Source organism: Ornithorhynchus anatinus, chromosome 2, assembly GCF_004115215.2.
Source record: "Ornithorhynchus anatinus isolate Pmale09 chromosome 2, mOrnAna1.pri.v4, whole genome shotgun sequence".
NCBI lineage: Eukaryota > Metazoa > Chordata > Mammalia > Monotremata > Ornithorhynchidae > Ornithorhynchus > Ornithorhynchus anatinus.
The window spans coordinates 77,833,418-77,850,888 of record NC_041729.1 but is presented as its reverse complement, the minus strand read 5'-3'; the positions used below and the strand labels follow the sequence as shown (position 1 = coordinate 77,850,888).

The following is a 17,471-nucleotide window of genomic DNA, read 5'->3' as shown; positions in this document are numbered from 1 at the left end:
CTGTACTAAGCGCTTGGAATTCCCAGGCGGTGTCAAGTGATTATTCTTCCCACAGTCCCACCTTGGAACTCTTGCAACTGTACAGATCCACTCCCTTTCCCGTTGCAGCTCTACCGTTTTGCTTTGTAACGTCTGAGGTCAAGCAAAAGTAACCCCAAATGACTTGCAATTCCAAGTTTTGGGGAGGGCAGGACCATAAAACAGAGTAGCATAGCAGAAGGGATTGGGAGTCAGGAGACCTGGGTTCTAATTCTGGCTCCACCACTTACCTGCTGCGTGACCTTGGGCAAGTCACTTAACATCGCTAAAATCCACCCCTTCCTCTCCATCCAAACTGCTAATGGAAAGAGAATGAATCTGGACTGTAAGCTCCCCTCTAGGCCGTAAGTTCCTTGAGGGCAGGGAATGTGTCTACCAGCTCTGTTGTAATGTATTCTTCCAAGTGCTTAGTACAGTGGTCTGCACACGGTGAACGCTCAGGAAATACCGCCGATTGACTGACTGGATCCAGAAGACTGAAGAGCCTGGTCTGTTGCTAGTTTGCTTTGGCTTTAGGCAAGTCCCTTAACCTTTCTGTATCTCCATTTTCTCACTTGTAAAATGAAAAGACTAGCTACCTCTCCTTACTTCACAGGGATACAGGGAACGCGATACGTAATGAGAAGGCACTTTTGGAAAAATAACTCTGTTATGCAAATTCCAAGAATTTTTACTATTATCAGAACGAGCTGAAGGTAGAATATTTTGTCTCTCTAGTCTTTGGGCCAAAAGGAATCCTGAAAAGGTACACGGTTTACCATTCAGTTTCTTTAGAATAAAAATAAGGGCCATTACCTCATCAAATCCAGCAGCTTGCAGGTCTTGCAGCATCTGTCGATTCACTTCTGAGGTCCCTCTGGCTGAAGAACTTGTTTCATTTGCAAATGGCAGTAGAGAATTTCGAATTTCCTGCAAAGCTTTATGATACGTTACAAATTTGGGTGGATTGCGGCCTTGCCTAGGATCTTCCGCTGGCATTTTACTCACGTGATCAACCTTAGCAGCATCTGATGGTTTAGGCAAATTCCGAAGAGACTCTCTTATTTCTTGCAACATTTGCCGGCTGCTGCCAGTATAGTTACTGGCAGGAAAGGTTTTAGGCCGCATCTGTCTATACCCTTCGGGTTTTTCGCCTCTCTTCATGAAAACATCTATCTGTGTAGCCTCCACGAAGGATGTGCTCACACAATTTCCAGTTGGAGCTTAACGGGCAGTTTCAGAACTCTCTTGTAGGCACAGGTGAAAACAGTATTTCACATGCAGCCGGTGGTGATGAAATCCTTTACCATCCAGATGAACAACCCTGGGAAAGCAAAAATGGAAACATGATGCAGTAGAGAGAGAAGCACACTCACTAACGAAAAAGCTGCAATGTCAAAATCACACATTTCCTCTGCAGTTCACTGAAGCGGGACTTCTCAACCGGTCGTCTACCGGCTTTAGAAGAGTGTGGATTTCTTTATCAATCCATGGTATTTACTGGGCATTTACTACGAGCAGAGCACCTGGGAGAGTACAACGGAATTAATGGACACATTCCCTGCCCAAAACAAGGCTATAGTCTAGAGGGGGGTACAGACAGTAATATAAATAAATATTTACGGGTTGCTCACTTCCAGTTTGCTGGTTGAGGTTCTCCTTTCTGAATCTACTAGCTGCACCTTAATACCCTGACCTTGGCCTGGCTACCCGACCCTCTTTGGATCTCTCTATCTGAAACTTTGGATCAAAATTATTCCACAGTCCAAACTAGGTAATGACCTGTCCAAGGAAGGTGCCTGTAATCAGCCACAGGGAAATTATTTGGGGGCCCAGATTATAAGACACTCTTGACAAATCATTGGCACACTGTTAAATTATTTGCACGGTGACTTGAATTCTGAAAAAAGATGCTAAGAAGCCTACAGAATAAACAAATCCCAGGGGAGGCGAGAGGTTAGGAACTGTGTCACTAGGTACACCTTTCCCACTTATGCACTGTTATCTATAGCCCGTCTGACACCGAACCCTCTGTCACACCATCTGGCAGCAGGAGCAGAGCGGGAGACAGAGGGAGGGGAAAGGAGAGGAGAACACAGGAAGGGAAGGAGAGAAAACTACTTCGACAGACTACGGCTGGCTAGGAGACAGTTGAGGGCAAAAGGAGCAAGACTGACAAGAGAAACCTGAGGCCAACAGCTGGAAAGGCTGACAAGTGGAGAAAAAGCTAGGCAAGAGCAAAATGCAGAGAGCAGTGCAAAGAACAAGGTCAAGAGACATCCTAAATCTCAAATTCCCTAAAAATAATTTGGGATTACTGTCAGTTCTCGTACATTTCAGTGCCAGATCATTTAAGTCCACGCTTTCAAACCGGTTCCTAACCTCCCTACACACGTCCTAATTTAAAAAAAGAGTCATTTTCTGTTAACCAAAATAAAAAATTTAGCACAAAGAACATACTTAATTAGGACGGGTCATTGAGGGTATGAGTAAGAGATACATTCCCTGCCCTACACTCCAGTGTCTCCATACGTTCATTTTTATTTTTGCCGTTAGGCCCCGCTACATTATCTAACTGTTCTAGAATACAGAATGATGTTGAGGGGTTAGAGGAGGGGGAGCATCCTCTCAGGCAGATGATAGAGGTTACCCTTACTGTGGATAACTTGTTCTTTATCGGAGGGCTCGTCAGCGGGCCACCTCTAGGACGGTGCCTCGCAAATCTGTCTAGCTTGCCCCAGTCCCTCTCTGCCCATCAAATAATAGTAATTATGGTTCTTGTTAAGCACTTAATATGTGCCAAGCACTGTTCTAAGTGCTGGGGTAGATACAAGTTAATCAGGTTGGACACAGTCCCTGTCCCACATGGGGCTCACACTCTCAATCCCCAATTTATAGATGAGTAACTGAGGCCCAGAGAAGTTAAGTGATTTGCCCAAGGTCACACAGCAGACATGCAGCAGAGCAGGGCCCACGCTCTATCTGCAAACCTGCATTTTTATTTCCCTGCGAGCTATCTTCCAGCACTTCAAATATTCAACTCCCATCTTCCTCAACACCGTTCAAAACGCCACTGTCCTTCCTGTTTCGAAAGCCCACAACTCTCATATCATCCTTGATTCCTCACCCTCTTCCATGGATCTGTCCCTTCCTTGTCATCTAAACGGTCACCACCCTGTAACTGGGGCTCATTACAGTCTGGCTCGACTACTGAGTTAGCCTCCTCGGTGGCTTCCTTGGGCTCTAGTCGCCTTTCTCCCCACCCTCCCAACTACCAACGCCCCCAGTCTTACAGATACTCTCCATTCTGCTGCACGAATCACCTTTCTAAAACGGCGTTCTGCACACACATCCCCAGCCCTCCTGATACCCATTCATCTCTGCTTCAAACAGAAACTCCTTACCACAGGTTTTAGGACACTCTATCAGCTCTCGCCCTCTTCGTATCTTATCATCATATATCTACCCCAGCAGCTAATACAGTCCTTGGCATAAGGTAAGCACTTAAAAACCACACATTATTACTTCTTCGAATAATCTTCTAGGCAGGATAATATTCTTAATTATAAGCCTGGTTCTGCAGGTTCACATATATATGAGCTTCTTCACTGTTTCCCTGAGTACCCTGGGCTTCTTTCAAACTCTCTCCTTCTGTCCCATTAACTATTCATGTACACAGCCCCCCACAGCTCAACTTAACTATCTCTATTCTCTTTCAAGGGGACCTGGTTTACAGGATCTCCTCAAAGACTATAAACCTACAGTGAGTTGAATTGACATCTTTTCCCAAAGACACCGTGTTTAAATTTTAAGATAAAAGATTCTATTTTCTAGCTACACGTGTAAATACAGACCACTAAATAATAATAATGATAATGTTGGTATTTGTTAAGCGCTTACTAAGTGCAGAGCACTGTTCTAAGCACTGGGGTAGATTTACAGGGTAATCAGGTTGTCCCACTTGAGACTCACAGTCTTTATCCCCATTTTACACATGAGGGAACCGAGGCAAAGAGAAGTTAAGTGACTTGCCCAAAGTCACACAGCTCACAAGTGGCAGAGCCGGCATTTGAACCCATGACCTCTGACTCCCAAACCCGGGCTCTTTCCACTGAGCCACGCTGCTTCTCTACCGACACAAGCTTTTCTACCTGGCAGGAATCAGATTCAGAGTCAGGCGGCAAAAGAACCAATAAAATGTGGATGAAACAACACTGTGGAAATCAAAAATTCCAATCCTGATGAGCCCAAAGATTTGTAACGTGACCCTGGAACATTATCGGTGTCTCAAATTGGGGCGGCATAAACATTCAGAAGTAATGACTAATGGGATAAAACACTCTGGATGTTACCAAAATTACCGCAAGAATAAAAGAGTATAGAGAAATTACGGTAACCTAAAGCTGGGGAAGAAATATTTACCTCCTCTCAGGTGAACAATGGCTTAAATGAGTCACATGAAGAAAGAATCTACTTAACGCCTAGTTACTTTGGAAGCCGTAGTTCAAAATCCTGAAAATTAGGCCATGATTTCAACATTTCAGATTAGGATTGCTATAGGTTACAGAAATCTTATCGCAAGTCTACATAAATACGGCTAAATTTCCAAAATTACCTCATCATTAAAAAAATGGTTGTTAGTATTATTAATCAATCCATCTCAATCAATGGTATTTACTGAGAGTTTACTGTGTGTAGAGCACTGTATTTAAACCTCTCCATTGTTTCCTGCATAAACCAAATATAAAGGAATTCCTTTAGAATTCCCTAAAAATCTACCCCTTCCTCCCCATCCAAAATGCTTCGACGCTGAGCCAAGCACTTATCATATCTGCCTTGACTACTGACTTTATCAGCCACCTCTCCAACCTCCCTGCCCCCGTCTCTCCTCACTCCAGTCCACCCTCCACTCTGCTATCAGAACCGTCGTAAAAAAAGAAAAACAAAAAACCTTTTTTCAATCTCTATATCACCAATTCTCACGACTCTCCAGTGGTTGCCATCCATCTTCACATTAAATAGAAACTCCATTCTACTGGCTTAAATTAATCCATCAGCTCTCCTCCTGGTGGACGGAGCACAGGCCTGGGAGTCAGATAGCTCACGGGTTCTAAATCCGACTCCTCCATTAGTCTGCTGTGTGACCTTGGGCAAGTCACTTCAGTTCTCTGTGCCTCACAGAGATTAAGATTAAGAGCCCCAAGTGGCACAGGGACTGCACCCAACCCAATTATCTTGCATCTACACCAGCGCTTAGAACGGTGCCTGGCACACAGTAAGCACTTAAATGCCATAATAATAATAATGATACCTCCTAACCTCACTCCCCACTACACCCCAGCCCGCACACGTCACTCCTCTAATTCTTACTATTGACTACTTCAATCTCTTCTCTCGCCATCGATCTCTTGTCCTTGTTCTTCCTTCAATCTGGACCTCCCTTCCCCTTTATATCCACAATTCATTTATATTCCACAATTCATTTATATTCTCTGCCTCTCCCTCTAGACAGGGAATGTGTCTACCAACTCTGTTGCACTGTACTCTCCCAAGAACTTAGTGGACTGCCCTGTGCTCAGTAAATACTCAATAAATACCAATGATTGATGGATAGCCTACAAACCACTATTCTCCTCTCTTCATAAAACCATACCTCCTCCAAGAAGTCTTCCCTGACATACCGCTCATATTTCCCCACACTTTTCACCCTTCCCTGTTACCTCTACATATGAGTCTGTATCCTCAAGAATTTTGATTCTTACCTGTCCTTCTGCACTTATGTACATCTGCTTATATTCTGCCATTTCCCCTATCTATAATGCCTGTCTCCCCTTCTAGATCGTAAGCTCACTTGTGGGCAGGGTTCACGTCTACCAACTCTACTGTACTGTGCTCTCCCCAATGCTTAGTACAGCACTCGAATACCACCGACCGCCTGACCGATTGATGAAGTCTTCCTTTGCGGGCTGGGTACTTCAATGGGTTGACCCTATTCCGTGCACCGTTCTGCCTTCCAACACAACCGAGGGGCTCTCGACTACCTTAGATCGGTAAACTCTAGGCAAACTTGGATCAACTTCTCCCCTAAAAGAGCATTTTGTAGCCTAAATATTGTAATCCTCCTGCCAGACCTCAAACGATGAGATATCTTCTTTTCTATCAGAGAACCCCTCAGAGTGAACTCCAACAGCTTTACGGTGAAAGATTGCAGGCTTTACCGTATAACCCGGGATCCAAACATCCCCTAAATGCAAAATCTGGACACGAGTCAGACATAATTTCCGACATCTCCCGGGAGCTGGAAGCTACACCCTCGGCCACACGTGCCGGTGTCACTATCGGCCACTGTCTGGCCAACGTCCCCTTGCTTAAACGTGCGTGCGGCCACCCTCACCACTCACAAGTGCAGCCTGATTGAGCGTGCACACACACATTCCCCAGTCCTGAGCCGGGTACTGTACCCAGCAGAAGTCCGCTCTGCGTTCAGTACAGTGCTGCGCGCGCAGCGGGTACTCATCCAATACCATCGGATTGAACTGGACTGAATTTGCCCGCCCTGCGTCCTGGGTGGCACCGCGGCCTCGGGGCTCCTTCCTTCCTGGCCCCAGGCACCGGGGTGGAGACGGGGATGGAGCGGGGCGGGATGAGGCCGAGCCGTCGCTGTGGGTGCAGCTGCCGCCCGTGGCTTCCTTCCCTTTCCCGGCCGGGGTGGGGAGGTGGGGCGGTGGGATGGGGCTGGCTGCACGGGCACCACCGGCGGTTGCTGTGAACACAGTCCAAAAATAATTATACTGGAGTGACCGGGTGGGGAAGGGGATTGAGTTCAGGGTACAGGAGGACTGGAAAGCCTCTAGGAAGAGGGTGAACAGTAAACGAGGGCCCCGGGGAGCGATTTACAGTACGATGTTTACTCACCCTTAGGGCTTGGTCATCATCATCGGGTTAGTTGGGGGGGGGGGGGGGGAGGAAAAAAATCCTAATGTTGACATTTTTCCGGGGCATGTCACCACTACATCACGGGGTGTGCCTGTAGCTACAAGCGATCGCTAAGTCGATCAATCAGTGGTATTTATTGAGCACTTTTTTGTATGCAGAGCACTGCACAAAGCACTTAGGAGACAACCTTACAAAATAACTGGAGGACGCAATCCTTGCCCACCAGGAGCTTAGTCTAGAAGGGGGAGGCAGACATTAAAAGAAATTACAGAGAGGGGAAATAGTACAACATTAAGCGCTTAGTACAGTGCTCTGCCCATAGTACACGCTCAATAAAGAAGACTGAATGAATGCAGAAGGGTAAATGCATTAAGTGCCGTGCGGCTGAGGAAGAGGTGAAGAGTTGGGGTACAGATCCAACTGCAAAGGAGAACCAGAAGGGAGGACAAAGTCAGGAGTTGAGGAGTTGCAGATCAAAGGTGGGCGGATTTATCCCGAAGGAACTAGAAATCAGAGTAGCACCTTTAGATCACCAGTTCAGATTGACTACATTGACTATCTCTTGCAGATTACCAGTTCAAATCTACTAGTCCAAAAGATGTCATCGCAGGATTTGAAATTACTGCGAGCAGCAGCAGGGAGAGAGGACAGATCTGAGAGTGAGGACCTGGGTTTTTACCCCAGCTCCGCCAATCGCTTGCCTTGTGACCCTGGGCAAGTCACTTGACTTCTCTGGGCCTCAGTTTCCACAAATACCTATTCTCCCCCCTACTAAAACTGGCAGCCCCACATGGGACAAGAGACTGTGACCAATCTGATTAACTTGAATCTATCTAATGCTTAGAACAGTGCTTAACATATAGTAAGTGCTTAACAAAAACCATCATAATAATAATTTCATGGTATATTGCCAACTTCTGATTGATTGCAACCCCAATGAAAATACACAACTGGCACTCTTGATAACAGCCCAAGAGAGCAAGGAATATAGAAACCTAGACACTTCATTCATTCATTCGATCCTATTTATTGAGCGCTTACTGAGTGCAGAGCACAATTGCTACTCACTACTAAGGGCTTGGAAAGGCCAATTCAGCAATAGAGAGAGACAATCCCTGCCCACACCGGGCTCCTGTCTAACCTGTTGCCGAATTGTACATTCCGAGCGCTTAGTACAGTGCTCTGCACATAGTAAGCGCTCAATAAATACTACTGAATGAATAACCTCCAAGTGAAGTTATGACAGGGCTGAATGGAGACAACTTACTCTGCTGATGCCCCGGTATTTCTGTCTTACAGATAAATAAAAAAGTTTGTGGTAGCTAGCCTTGGAAAAATGTCACAAGGGGGAAAAGAAAAAGTTCTTCCTGATCCTTTCCAAAAGAAACTGTACTTTCCTTATGTAAATCCAAACACGAATACATTATTCATATACTCTTGAGATTGGTAAAACCAATATGACTGCAATTTTTTTCTGCATCCAATGGACTAAGGCAGCAGGCATTTCTGTCTAGAACGTCTCTTATATATTCTTCAAATGAACTGCTTTAACAAGTTTTCCCAAAACATAGACATCATTTGTCAATAAGGTTAATTTTCCTATAATGGGATTCTTTTAAAATGTCTATACATGGATGTGTGTTTCAATTGGGGTTTTTTTTTTTTAAACAAAATTCAGAAATGAAAGAAAACTATGGGATTATTTCTTGCCATTTCAAAATGACATCAGAACCGTAAACTGTAATTTGAATTTAAGAACTCTCATTTCCCTTTAACTGAATATTACCTGAGGCATACAGCAAAGTATCAATAATCCAAGATGAATAGTTTCAAAGTGGAGGCGTCGGATAATCAAAAACGAAGAGCTGACTTGAGCTGATAGAGTACCAACTATACTTTCCAGGCCAGCCCAAGTAAATCTCGTAGTCGAAGCCCTTTAGTCCTAATTAAACTCCTTCAACTGAAGCTAGGGTTAATCAGTGTAGGTATTTCAGCTGAGAAAGATCCTCACACAAATGAGGCTCAGTTAAACTAAAATAAAGTGTGCTCTTAGTTTGTGTCCAAAACCACCATTTGAATAAAACGAATAACTTTATCCGAATTAATGCTTCAGCCCTGGTTTTGATGGACTTAAATGCCCTCTACAAAATTCTAAAGACTTATATACCTTACATCGCAATTTGCAATTCAGGACTTTCTAAACAACCACATCTGTTGCCCCCAAACTGATATTTTTTTTCCTCTTTTTGAGTTGAGAATCTTCAAGTGAAGATTTTAATATTTAGATTTCAAAATGTAGTGCAGTTCATTGGCTGTGTGTTTTAAGTTTATAATCCATGGGCACTAAATAAAGTCCTCAGTAATGTTAATCTAACCAAAATGCCTACTGCATTTCATTTTCTGTATCTTACCACTCTTTCCTTTTCCTCTAAATCCATTTACTTTCCCACTTATCTCACTTTTCCCCAGACTAATATTTTCCACCCTTGAGCCTCCATCCCAACAGCCACATATACCGGCCTGACTTCTGCATCAGCCTCCCTGCCGAGCCCCTCGTTTAGACCGGGAGCCCGCTGTTGGGCAGGGACTGTGTCTCCATCTGTTGCCGAATTGTACACTCCAAGCGTTTACTGCAGTGCTCTGCACACGGTAAGCGCTCAATAAATACGCTTGAATGAATAAATGAATATCCCTGCCTCCTTTGGATACTGCATTCCGCTGCCCAGATCACTTTTTTAAGACGTCATTCTGCAGATGTCTCCTCACTTCTCGAAACTCTCCAAAGCTTACCCGCTCTTCTCCACAAGCAGAAACTCCTGGACACTGTAATTTCCACTAGCAGAAAACTCCACGGAATAATTTCTTACAGTCCCCGCTAGACTGTAAGCTCATTATGGGTCGGGAAGGTGCCTGCTAGTCCTGCTGCACTGTACTCTCTGTGCATAGTAAGCGCTCAGTAAATACCACTGATTGATTGATTTGTAAAGCGCTCATTCAGGTCTCTCTTTCACCGAGATGCAGCGTGGCTTAGTGGATGGAGCACGGGCCTGAGAGTCAGAAGGTCACGGGTTCTAATCCTGCCTCCACCACATGTCTGCTGTGTGACCTCGGGCGAGTCACTTCACTTCTCTGGCCCTCAGTTCCCTCATCCGTAAAATGGGGATTAAGTGTGTGAGCCCCATGTGGGACAGGGACTGTGCTCAACCCGATTAACTTGCATCCACCCCAGTGCTTAGAAGAACAGTGCTGGGCACATAGTACGCACCTAACAAGTACCATCATCATCCTCATCATTTCATTACTACATCCCAGCTCACGTTCTTCGCTCCTCTTAAACCAACCTACTCACTGTGTTTTATTCTTGCCTCTCTATCCGACGATCCTCCCCAACACTTAGCAGAGTGCCCTGCACAGAATAAACGCTTAGCAAATACCATAAGTATTCTGTGTTACTAGCATCTCTCTCCTTTCCTAGATTCTCTGTGTTCAACCCGATCAGCCGGTATCTACCCCAGCACTGAGTACAGTGCCCAGCACAGAGTAAGCACTTAATAAATACCACAATTATTATTATTGTTATTACTAAGGGGAAGGATCAAGACTATTATTTCTACTATACTCTCCCAAGTCCTTAGAAAAATGCTCCACACAAAGTAGGTGCTCATTAAACGAGACTGGCTGATATTCACAAGAACCCTACTCGTATACAAAGTAAAATTTAATCACCTGTTTTTCTACCTCAATCCATAAAGAGAAAAGCAACCAGGCCATTTACGGTAGAGTATGGAGAGCATGTAATAATTATAAAAATAATAATAATAATGGTGATCGTTAAGCACTTCCTTTGTGCCAAGCGCTGGGGCAGATACAGGATAATCAGGACCCACGTGAGGCTTACGGGCTAAGCAGGAGGGAAAGCAGATATTGAATTCCCCTTTGGCAGATGAGGAAACTGAGGCACAGAGAAGTTAAGTGACTTGCCCCAGGTCACAAAGCAGGCACACAGAAGAGCCAGAATTAGAACCCGCGATTAGAACTCGAACTCCCCAGCCTGTGCTCTTGCCATTAGGCTATTCCAACATTCGAGGTAGCTCTGAATGTTTTTGAGGTTAGCAAAAATCTGCCAATGTAGAAATACACCTGCACTTTACATGAATGCCCGTTTCGAGGTCCTGTTCAGAAGTGAATGTCTTTACAAGTCTACGCCGTGAGTGTTGTGGTGTTATTACAGGAAGCAGCGTGGCGCAGTGGAAAGAGCACGGGCTTTGGAGTCAGGGCTCATGAGTTCGAATCCCAGCTCTGCCACTTGTCAGCTGTGTGACTGTGGGCAAGTCACTTCACTTCTCTGTGCCTCAGTTCCCTCATCTGTAAAATGGGGATTAAGACTGTGAGCCCCACGTGGGACAACCTGATTCCCCTGTTTACCCCAGCGCTTAGAACAGTGCTCTGCACATAGTAAGCGCTTAACAAATACCAACATTATTATTATTATTAATATGAAATCCTCGCACCCACTCCTCTGTTGCCCTGCGGTTTTACCTTCATCAAAAACGTGAATGTCAACAATTAAACCAAACCAAAGTTGCTGAGCGCCTCACCAACACTTGCTGAAAAGTCGATAGAGTAATGTATTAAGATTTCAAAGCGTTGAAGAACAAGAGTTTCACTCTATTAAAAAAAAGTTGAACGATTTACCTTGATGGTATGGAAAGAACGATTATAAACTACAAAACCCACAACTGAATAGCTACAGAGCAGCAGAAAACTCCACGGAATAATCATCAGCCTAATATTTACAGAACCTGTACAACGCACCTGACGTTTTCTCTATCCACTTTCTAAAAAAGGGCAGCTTTGTTTACAGTTTTACTGCAAGTGGCCACGCGGTCTAGCGGAAAGAAGACGGAACTAGGAGTCAAGAGACCCAGGTTCTAGTCCCAGCTCTTACACCTTCACCTGCTATGTGACCATGGGAAAGTCACTTAACCAGTCTGTACCGCTGCCTCAGTAAAATGGGGATAAAATATCTGTTCTCCTCCCTTCCTCTTTGACTGTGAGATCTACGGGGGACAGGGACTGTGTCCAACCTTATTATTTTGCATCTATTTCATCCAATCTTATCTCGTACCTACTCTAGTGCTTGGCACCCAGCAAGGGCTTCGTCAATACTATTAGGTGGGGAATTTTATTATCCTTTTCATAACCTCAAAAAAAACTCATGTCACTCAACTCATTACACCTCTATGCAATAAAAAAAGCTATTAACCACTGGTACCATATAAAGTGGGAAGGTATATTTTCCTGTTTTCTTCAAAAGTATTAGCGATACTTCTCTGAGTACACACTTTCTTCTGTCATCTACCTAAAAGAATCCAGTTTGATATTACATATGGAAACACGGGAACTATGAAATTTTAGGCCCAGGCAAAGCGAGTTCAATCCATTTTCACCCACTGGAAAAACTGTACTGTACAAATAGGTCTGTCCTAACGAGGCCCGTCTTTTCTAATGTCGCTAATGCCTTCGGCAGTCAAATAATCACCTAAATTTCTGAGTTGCTTTTATTCGAAGAAAAATAACCCCAGGTCTAGTTATTACTGCCAAGCGCTTAAGTACAGTGCTTTGCACACAGTAAGCGCTCAACAAATACGACTGAATGAATGAATTTGTGTGAGCAAATCCCAAGATCCTTCGCTATAGTTTCCCCACCCGTCAGAAAAGATAAATATTTTGAAGTTCAATTCTAGATGAAAAGTAAGCACAAAGTCCATACCTAACGTCACGCCACTCACTCTGGAGACTAAATTTAATTTATCACATCCTCCCGAAACAAAAATACAATGGGAGTTGATAAATCCGAAGGAGAGGCATTTAAAAGTCTTTCCTAATTTCTTATTAGAGTTATGAGTTTACAGCTAAACTGCCACCGACCTAAAAAAGAAAAATCTAGCAAGCTGGATACACAGGGTTTTTACTGGCGTTATTCCCATTGGGAGACACCAAGGAGAAAAGGTTGAAGCAAATATGCAGAGAATTTTTAGCGAAGCAGCGTGGTTTAGTGGAAAGAGCACGGGCTGGGGAGTCAGAGGACGTGGGTTCTAATCCCAGCTCTGCCGCCTGTCTGCTGTGTGACCTCGGGCAAGTCACTTCACTTCTCCTTGCTTCAGTTACCTCACCTGTAAAATGGGGATTCTTTCATTTATGCGATCTTATTTACTGAGCGCTTACTGTGTGCACAGCGCTGTACTAAGCGTTTGGAAAGTACAATTCAGCAATAGAGAGCATCCCTGCCTACAACGGGTTCACAGTCTAGAAGGGCGGACACGGACATCAAAAGTAGTACCGATTTGTCCATTCCAAGCGCTTAGTACAGTGCTCTGCACATGGTAAGCGCTCAATACTATTGAATAAACAGGCATCAATAGCGCCGATATAAAGAGAATTATAGATCTGTGCAAATCAAAACACGTACACAGGCATTAATACAAATGGAATTATAAATATGTTCATCTTCCTGCAGAAACGCTCTGGGCATGTCACTCCTCTTCTTAAAAACCTCCAGTGTTTGCCTATCAACCTCTGCAAGAAACAAAAACTCCTCACTCTTGGCTTCAAGGCTCTCCATCTCCTTGCCCCTTCCTACCTCTCCTCCCTTCTCTCTTTCTACCGCCCACCCCGCACGCTCCGCTCCTCTGCCGCCCACCTCCTCACCGTCCCCCGTTCTCGCCTATCCCGCCGTCGACCCCCGGGCCACGTCCTCCCGCGGTCCCGGAACGCCCTCCCTCCTCACCTCTGCCACACTCATTCTCTTCCCCTCTTCAAAGCCCTACTGAGATTTCACCTCCTCCAGGAGGCCTTCCCAGACTGAGCCCCCTCTTTCCCTCTGCCCCGCCTTGCCCCCCAGCTCTTCCCCCTTCCCCTCAGCGCTGTGCTCATTTGTATATATCATTTATTACCCTATTTATTTTGTTAATGACGTGTCTATATCGATGATTCTATTTATTTTGATGATATTGCTACCAGACTACTTGTTTTGTTCTGCTTTGCTTTGTTGTCCGACCCCCCGTGTAGACTGTGAGCCCGTCACTGGGCAGGGAGGGTCCCTCCCTGTGGCCCTGTTGGAAATGCCAAGCGTTTAGTCCAGTGCTCTGCATAGAGTAAGCACTCAATAAATACTATTGAATGAATATATTAATTATACACTATTTTAACGCGGTGTATATCTCCTTCATTCTATTTATCTTGATGATACTGACGCCAGACTACTTGTTTTATCCCGTTTGGCTCTGCCGTCTCCCTCCCCCTTTAAGACCGTGAGCCCGTCGTTGGGCAGGGATGGTCTCTATCTGCGGACGAACTGTCCATTCCAAGTGCTTAGTTGGGTGCGCCGCACCCAGTAAGCGCTCAATAAATAGGATTGAATGAATGGAGACAGGAGGGGGTGTGGGGTAAAGGAGGGGCTGGGAGACTGGAGGCGCGGGGACTGGTGGGCATAATTTAGTAAATACACAAATTGGGCGTTTTCTCTATGTTCAAATATATTGCCTATTTGTGTAATTGATCCTATTTATGGCTATTGTTCTTGTCTGTCCGTCTCCCCCGATTAGACTGCGAGCCCGTCAAAAGGCAGGGACTGTCTCTATCTGTTACAGACTTGTCCATTCCAAGCGCTTAGTACAGCGCTCTGCACATAGTAAGTGCTCAATAAATACTATTGAATGAATGACGTGAGGGGTGCGTGGACTGGAGACAGAGAGGAGGTGCGGGGACAGGAGGGATGAGGGGACAGGAGAGAGAAAGGGTGGGAGGACATGAGGGGTGCAGGGACAGAAGACTGGAGGGGTGCGGGGACACTGGACAGGAGGGGTGCAGGGACAGGAGAAAGGAGGGGTGTGGGGACAGGAGGAGTGCAGGGACAGAAGACTGGAGGGGTGCGGGGACAGGGGATAGAAGGGGTGCGGGGGCATGAAAGCCCGTTAATGGTTTAGGGATGGTCTCTATCTGTTGCCTAACTGTCCATTCCAAGTGCTTAGCACAGTGCTCTGCACACAGTAAGTGCTCAATAAATACGACTGAATGAATGAGGGGTGCGGGGTCAGGGAACAGGAGACAGAGGGGGTGCGGGGTCAGGAGGAGTGAGGGGACAGGAGGGGTGCGGGGACAGGAGACAGAGGGGGTGCGGGGACAGAAGGGATGCAGGGATAAGAGACAGAGGGGGTGCAGGGACAGGAGACGACAGAGGGGGTGCGGGGACAGAAGGAGGGGACAGGAGGGGTGCAGGGACGGGGACAGAGGGGGTGCGGGGACAGGAAGAGTGAGGGGACATGAGGGGGACAGGGACAAGGTGCGGGAGGGGTGTGGGGACATGGGTGTGAGGACAGGAGACAGAGGGGGTGCAGGGACAGATGGGGTGCAGGGAAGAGACAGAGGGGGTGCGGGGACAGGAAGAGTGAGGGGACATGAGGGGGACAGGGACAAGGTGCGGGGGGGGTGCGGGGACAGGAGGGGTACAGGGATAAGAGACAGAGGGGGTGCGGAGGCAGGAGACGACAGAGGGGGTGTGGGGACATAAGGGGTGCAGGGCCAGGATGCAGGAGGGGTGCGGGGACAGAAGGGGTGCAGGGACAGGGGACAGAGGGGGTGCGGGGACAGGAGGAGGGGACAAGAGGGGTGCAGGGACGGGGACAGAGGGGGTGCGGGGACAGGACGGGTGCAGGGACGGGGACAGAGGGGGTGCAGGGACAGGAAGGGTGCGGGGATAAGAGACAGAGGGGGTGTGGGGACAGGAAGAGTGAGGGGACATGAGGGGTGCAGGGCCGGGGACAGAGAGGGTGCGGGGACAGAAGGAGGGGGCATGAAGGGTGCAGGGACGGGGACAGAGAGGGTGCGGGGATAAGAGACAGAGGGGGTGCAGGCACAGGAGCGTGGCTCAGTGGAAAGAGCCCGGGCTTTGGAGTCCGAGGTCACGGGTTCGAATCCCAGCTCGGCCACTCGTCAGCTGTGTGACTTTGGGCAAGTCACTTCACTTCTCGGGGCCTCAGTTCCCTCCTCTGTCAAATGGGGATGAAGACCGGGAGCCCCACGTGGGACCACCTGATTCCCCTGTGTCTCCCCCAGCGCTTAGAACAGTGCTCGGCACCTAGGAAGCGCTTAACAAATACCAACATCATTCTTATTAGGAGACGACAGAGGGGGGTGCAGGGATAGGGAACAGGAGACCGAGGGGGCGCGGGCGTGCGGAGGCGCGGCTCCCAGGCCGCCGCAGGTCCCTTGGCAGAAGGCTGCGGAGCCCGTCGGCGGGTCTGTCGGAGGGAGGGAAGGAAGGGAGGGAAGGAAGGAGGGCCGGCCGGTCCTCGGCCCCGCCCGCCCCACCTTACCTGCGGGGGGCCGTCGATGTCGGCGTGGCGGTGGCGGGTCGCCGCCCCCCTCAGCGCCGGACGGCCGCCTCGGCCCCCTCGGCCGCCTCAGCCGCCGCCTCAGCCGCCGCCATCTTGCCTGGATGCCCGGATGGAGGCAGACATTTCCCAGAGCCCTTTGCGCCAGGCCTGACGGGCCTCAGGCCCGCCCCCCCCCCCCAATTCATTCATTCATTCACTCATTCAACAGGATTTTCTAATAATAGTAATAAGAATAATAACGTTGGTGTTTGTTTAGCTGTTACTCCCTGCAGAGCACCGTTCTAAGCGCTGGGGGAGAGACAGGGTCATCAGGTGGCCCCCCGCGGGGCTCCCAGTCTTCATCCCCATTTTCCAGATGAGGGAACTGAGGCCCCCAGAGAAGTGAAGTGACTGGCCCGAGGTCACACAGCTGACAAAAATAATGATGATGTTTGATAAGCGCTGACTGTGGGCCAAGCGCTGTTCTAAGCGCTGGGGGAGAGACAGGGTCATCAGGTGGTCCCACATGAGGCTCACAGTTAATCCCCATTTTCCAGATGAGGGAACTGAGGCCCCCAGAGAAGTGAAGTGACTGGCCCGAGGTCACACAGCTGACAAAAATAATGATGATGTTTGATAAGCGCTGACTGTGGGCCAAGCGCTGGTCTAAGCGCTGGGGGAGAGACAGGGTCATCAGGTGGTCCCACATGAGGCTCACAGTTAATCCCCATTTTCCAGATGAGGGAACTGAGGCCCAGAGAAGTGAAGTGACTGGCCCGAGGTCACACAGCTGACAAAAATAATGATGATGTTTGATAAGCGCTGACTGTGGGCCAAGCGCTGGTCTAAGCACTGGGGGAGAGACAGGGGAATCAGATTGCCCCTCGTGGGGCTCACAGTTTTTAATCCCCATTTTTACAGATGAGGGAACTGAGGCCCAGAGAAGTGAAGTGCCTTGCCCGAGGTCACACAGCAGACAAGCGGCAGAGCCGGGGTTAGAACCCACGACCTCTGACTCCCAAGCCTGGGCTCTTTCCACTGAGCCACGCTGCTTCTCTAGTAATAATGTTGGTCTCTGTTAAGCGCCTACTATGTGCAGAGCACTGTTCTAAGCGCTGGGGGAGAGACAGGGTCATCAGG

At 47.5% G+C, this 17,471-nt stretch overlaps 1 protein-coding gene across 1 annotated transcript in view; it reads right to left on the bottom strand.

Annotated features, from left to right (window-relative positions):
• The window catches only part of LATS1 (large tumor suppressor kinase 1), a 33,861-nt gene extending 17,443 nt beyond the window's left edge, over window positions 1–16,418 (bottom strand). Inside the window, exons 1-2 of the mRNA XM_029054563.2 lie at window positions 16,332–16,418; window positions 835–1,342 (exon numbers count right to left, since the gene is read on the bottom strand). Coding sequence (XP_028910396.1) covers window positions 835–1,182 — 348 coding nt within the window. The 5' untranslated portion in view covers window positions 1,183–1,342; window positions 16,332–16,418. The remainder of the gene's footprint in view (window positions 1–834; window positions 1,343–16,331) is intronic.
• Window positions 16,419–17,471: the final 1,053 nt, after the last annotated feature.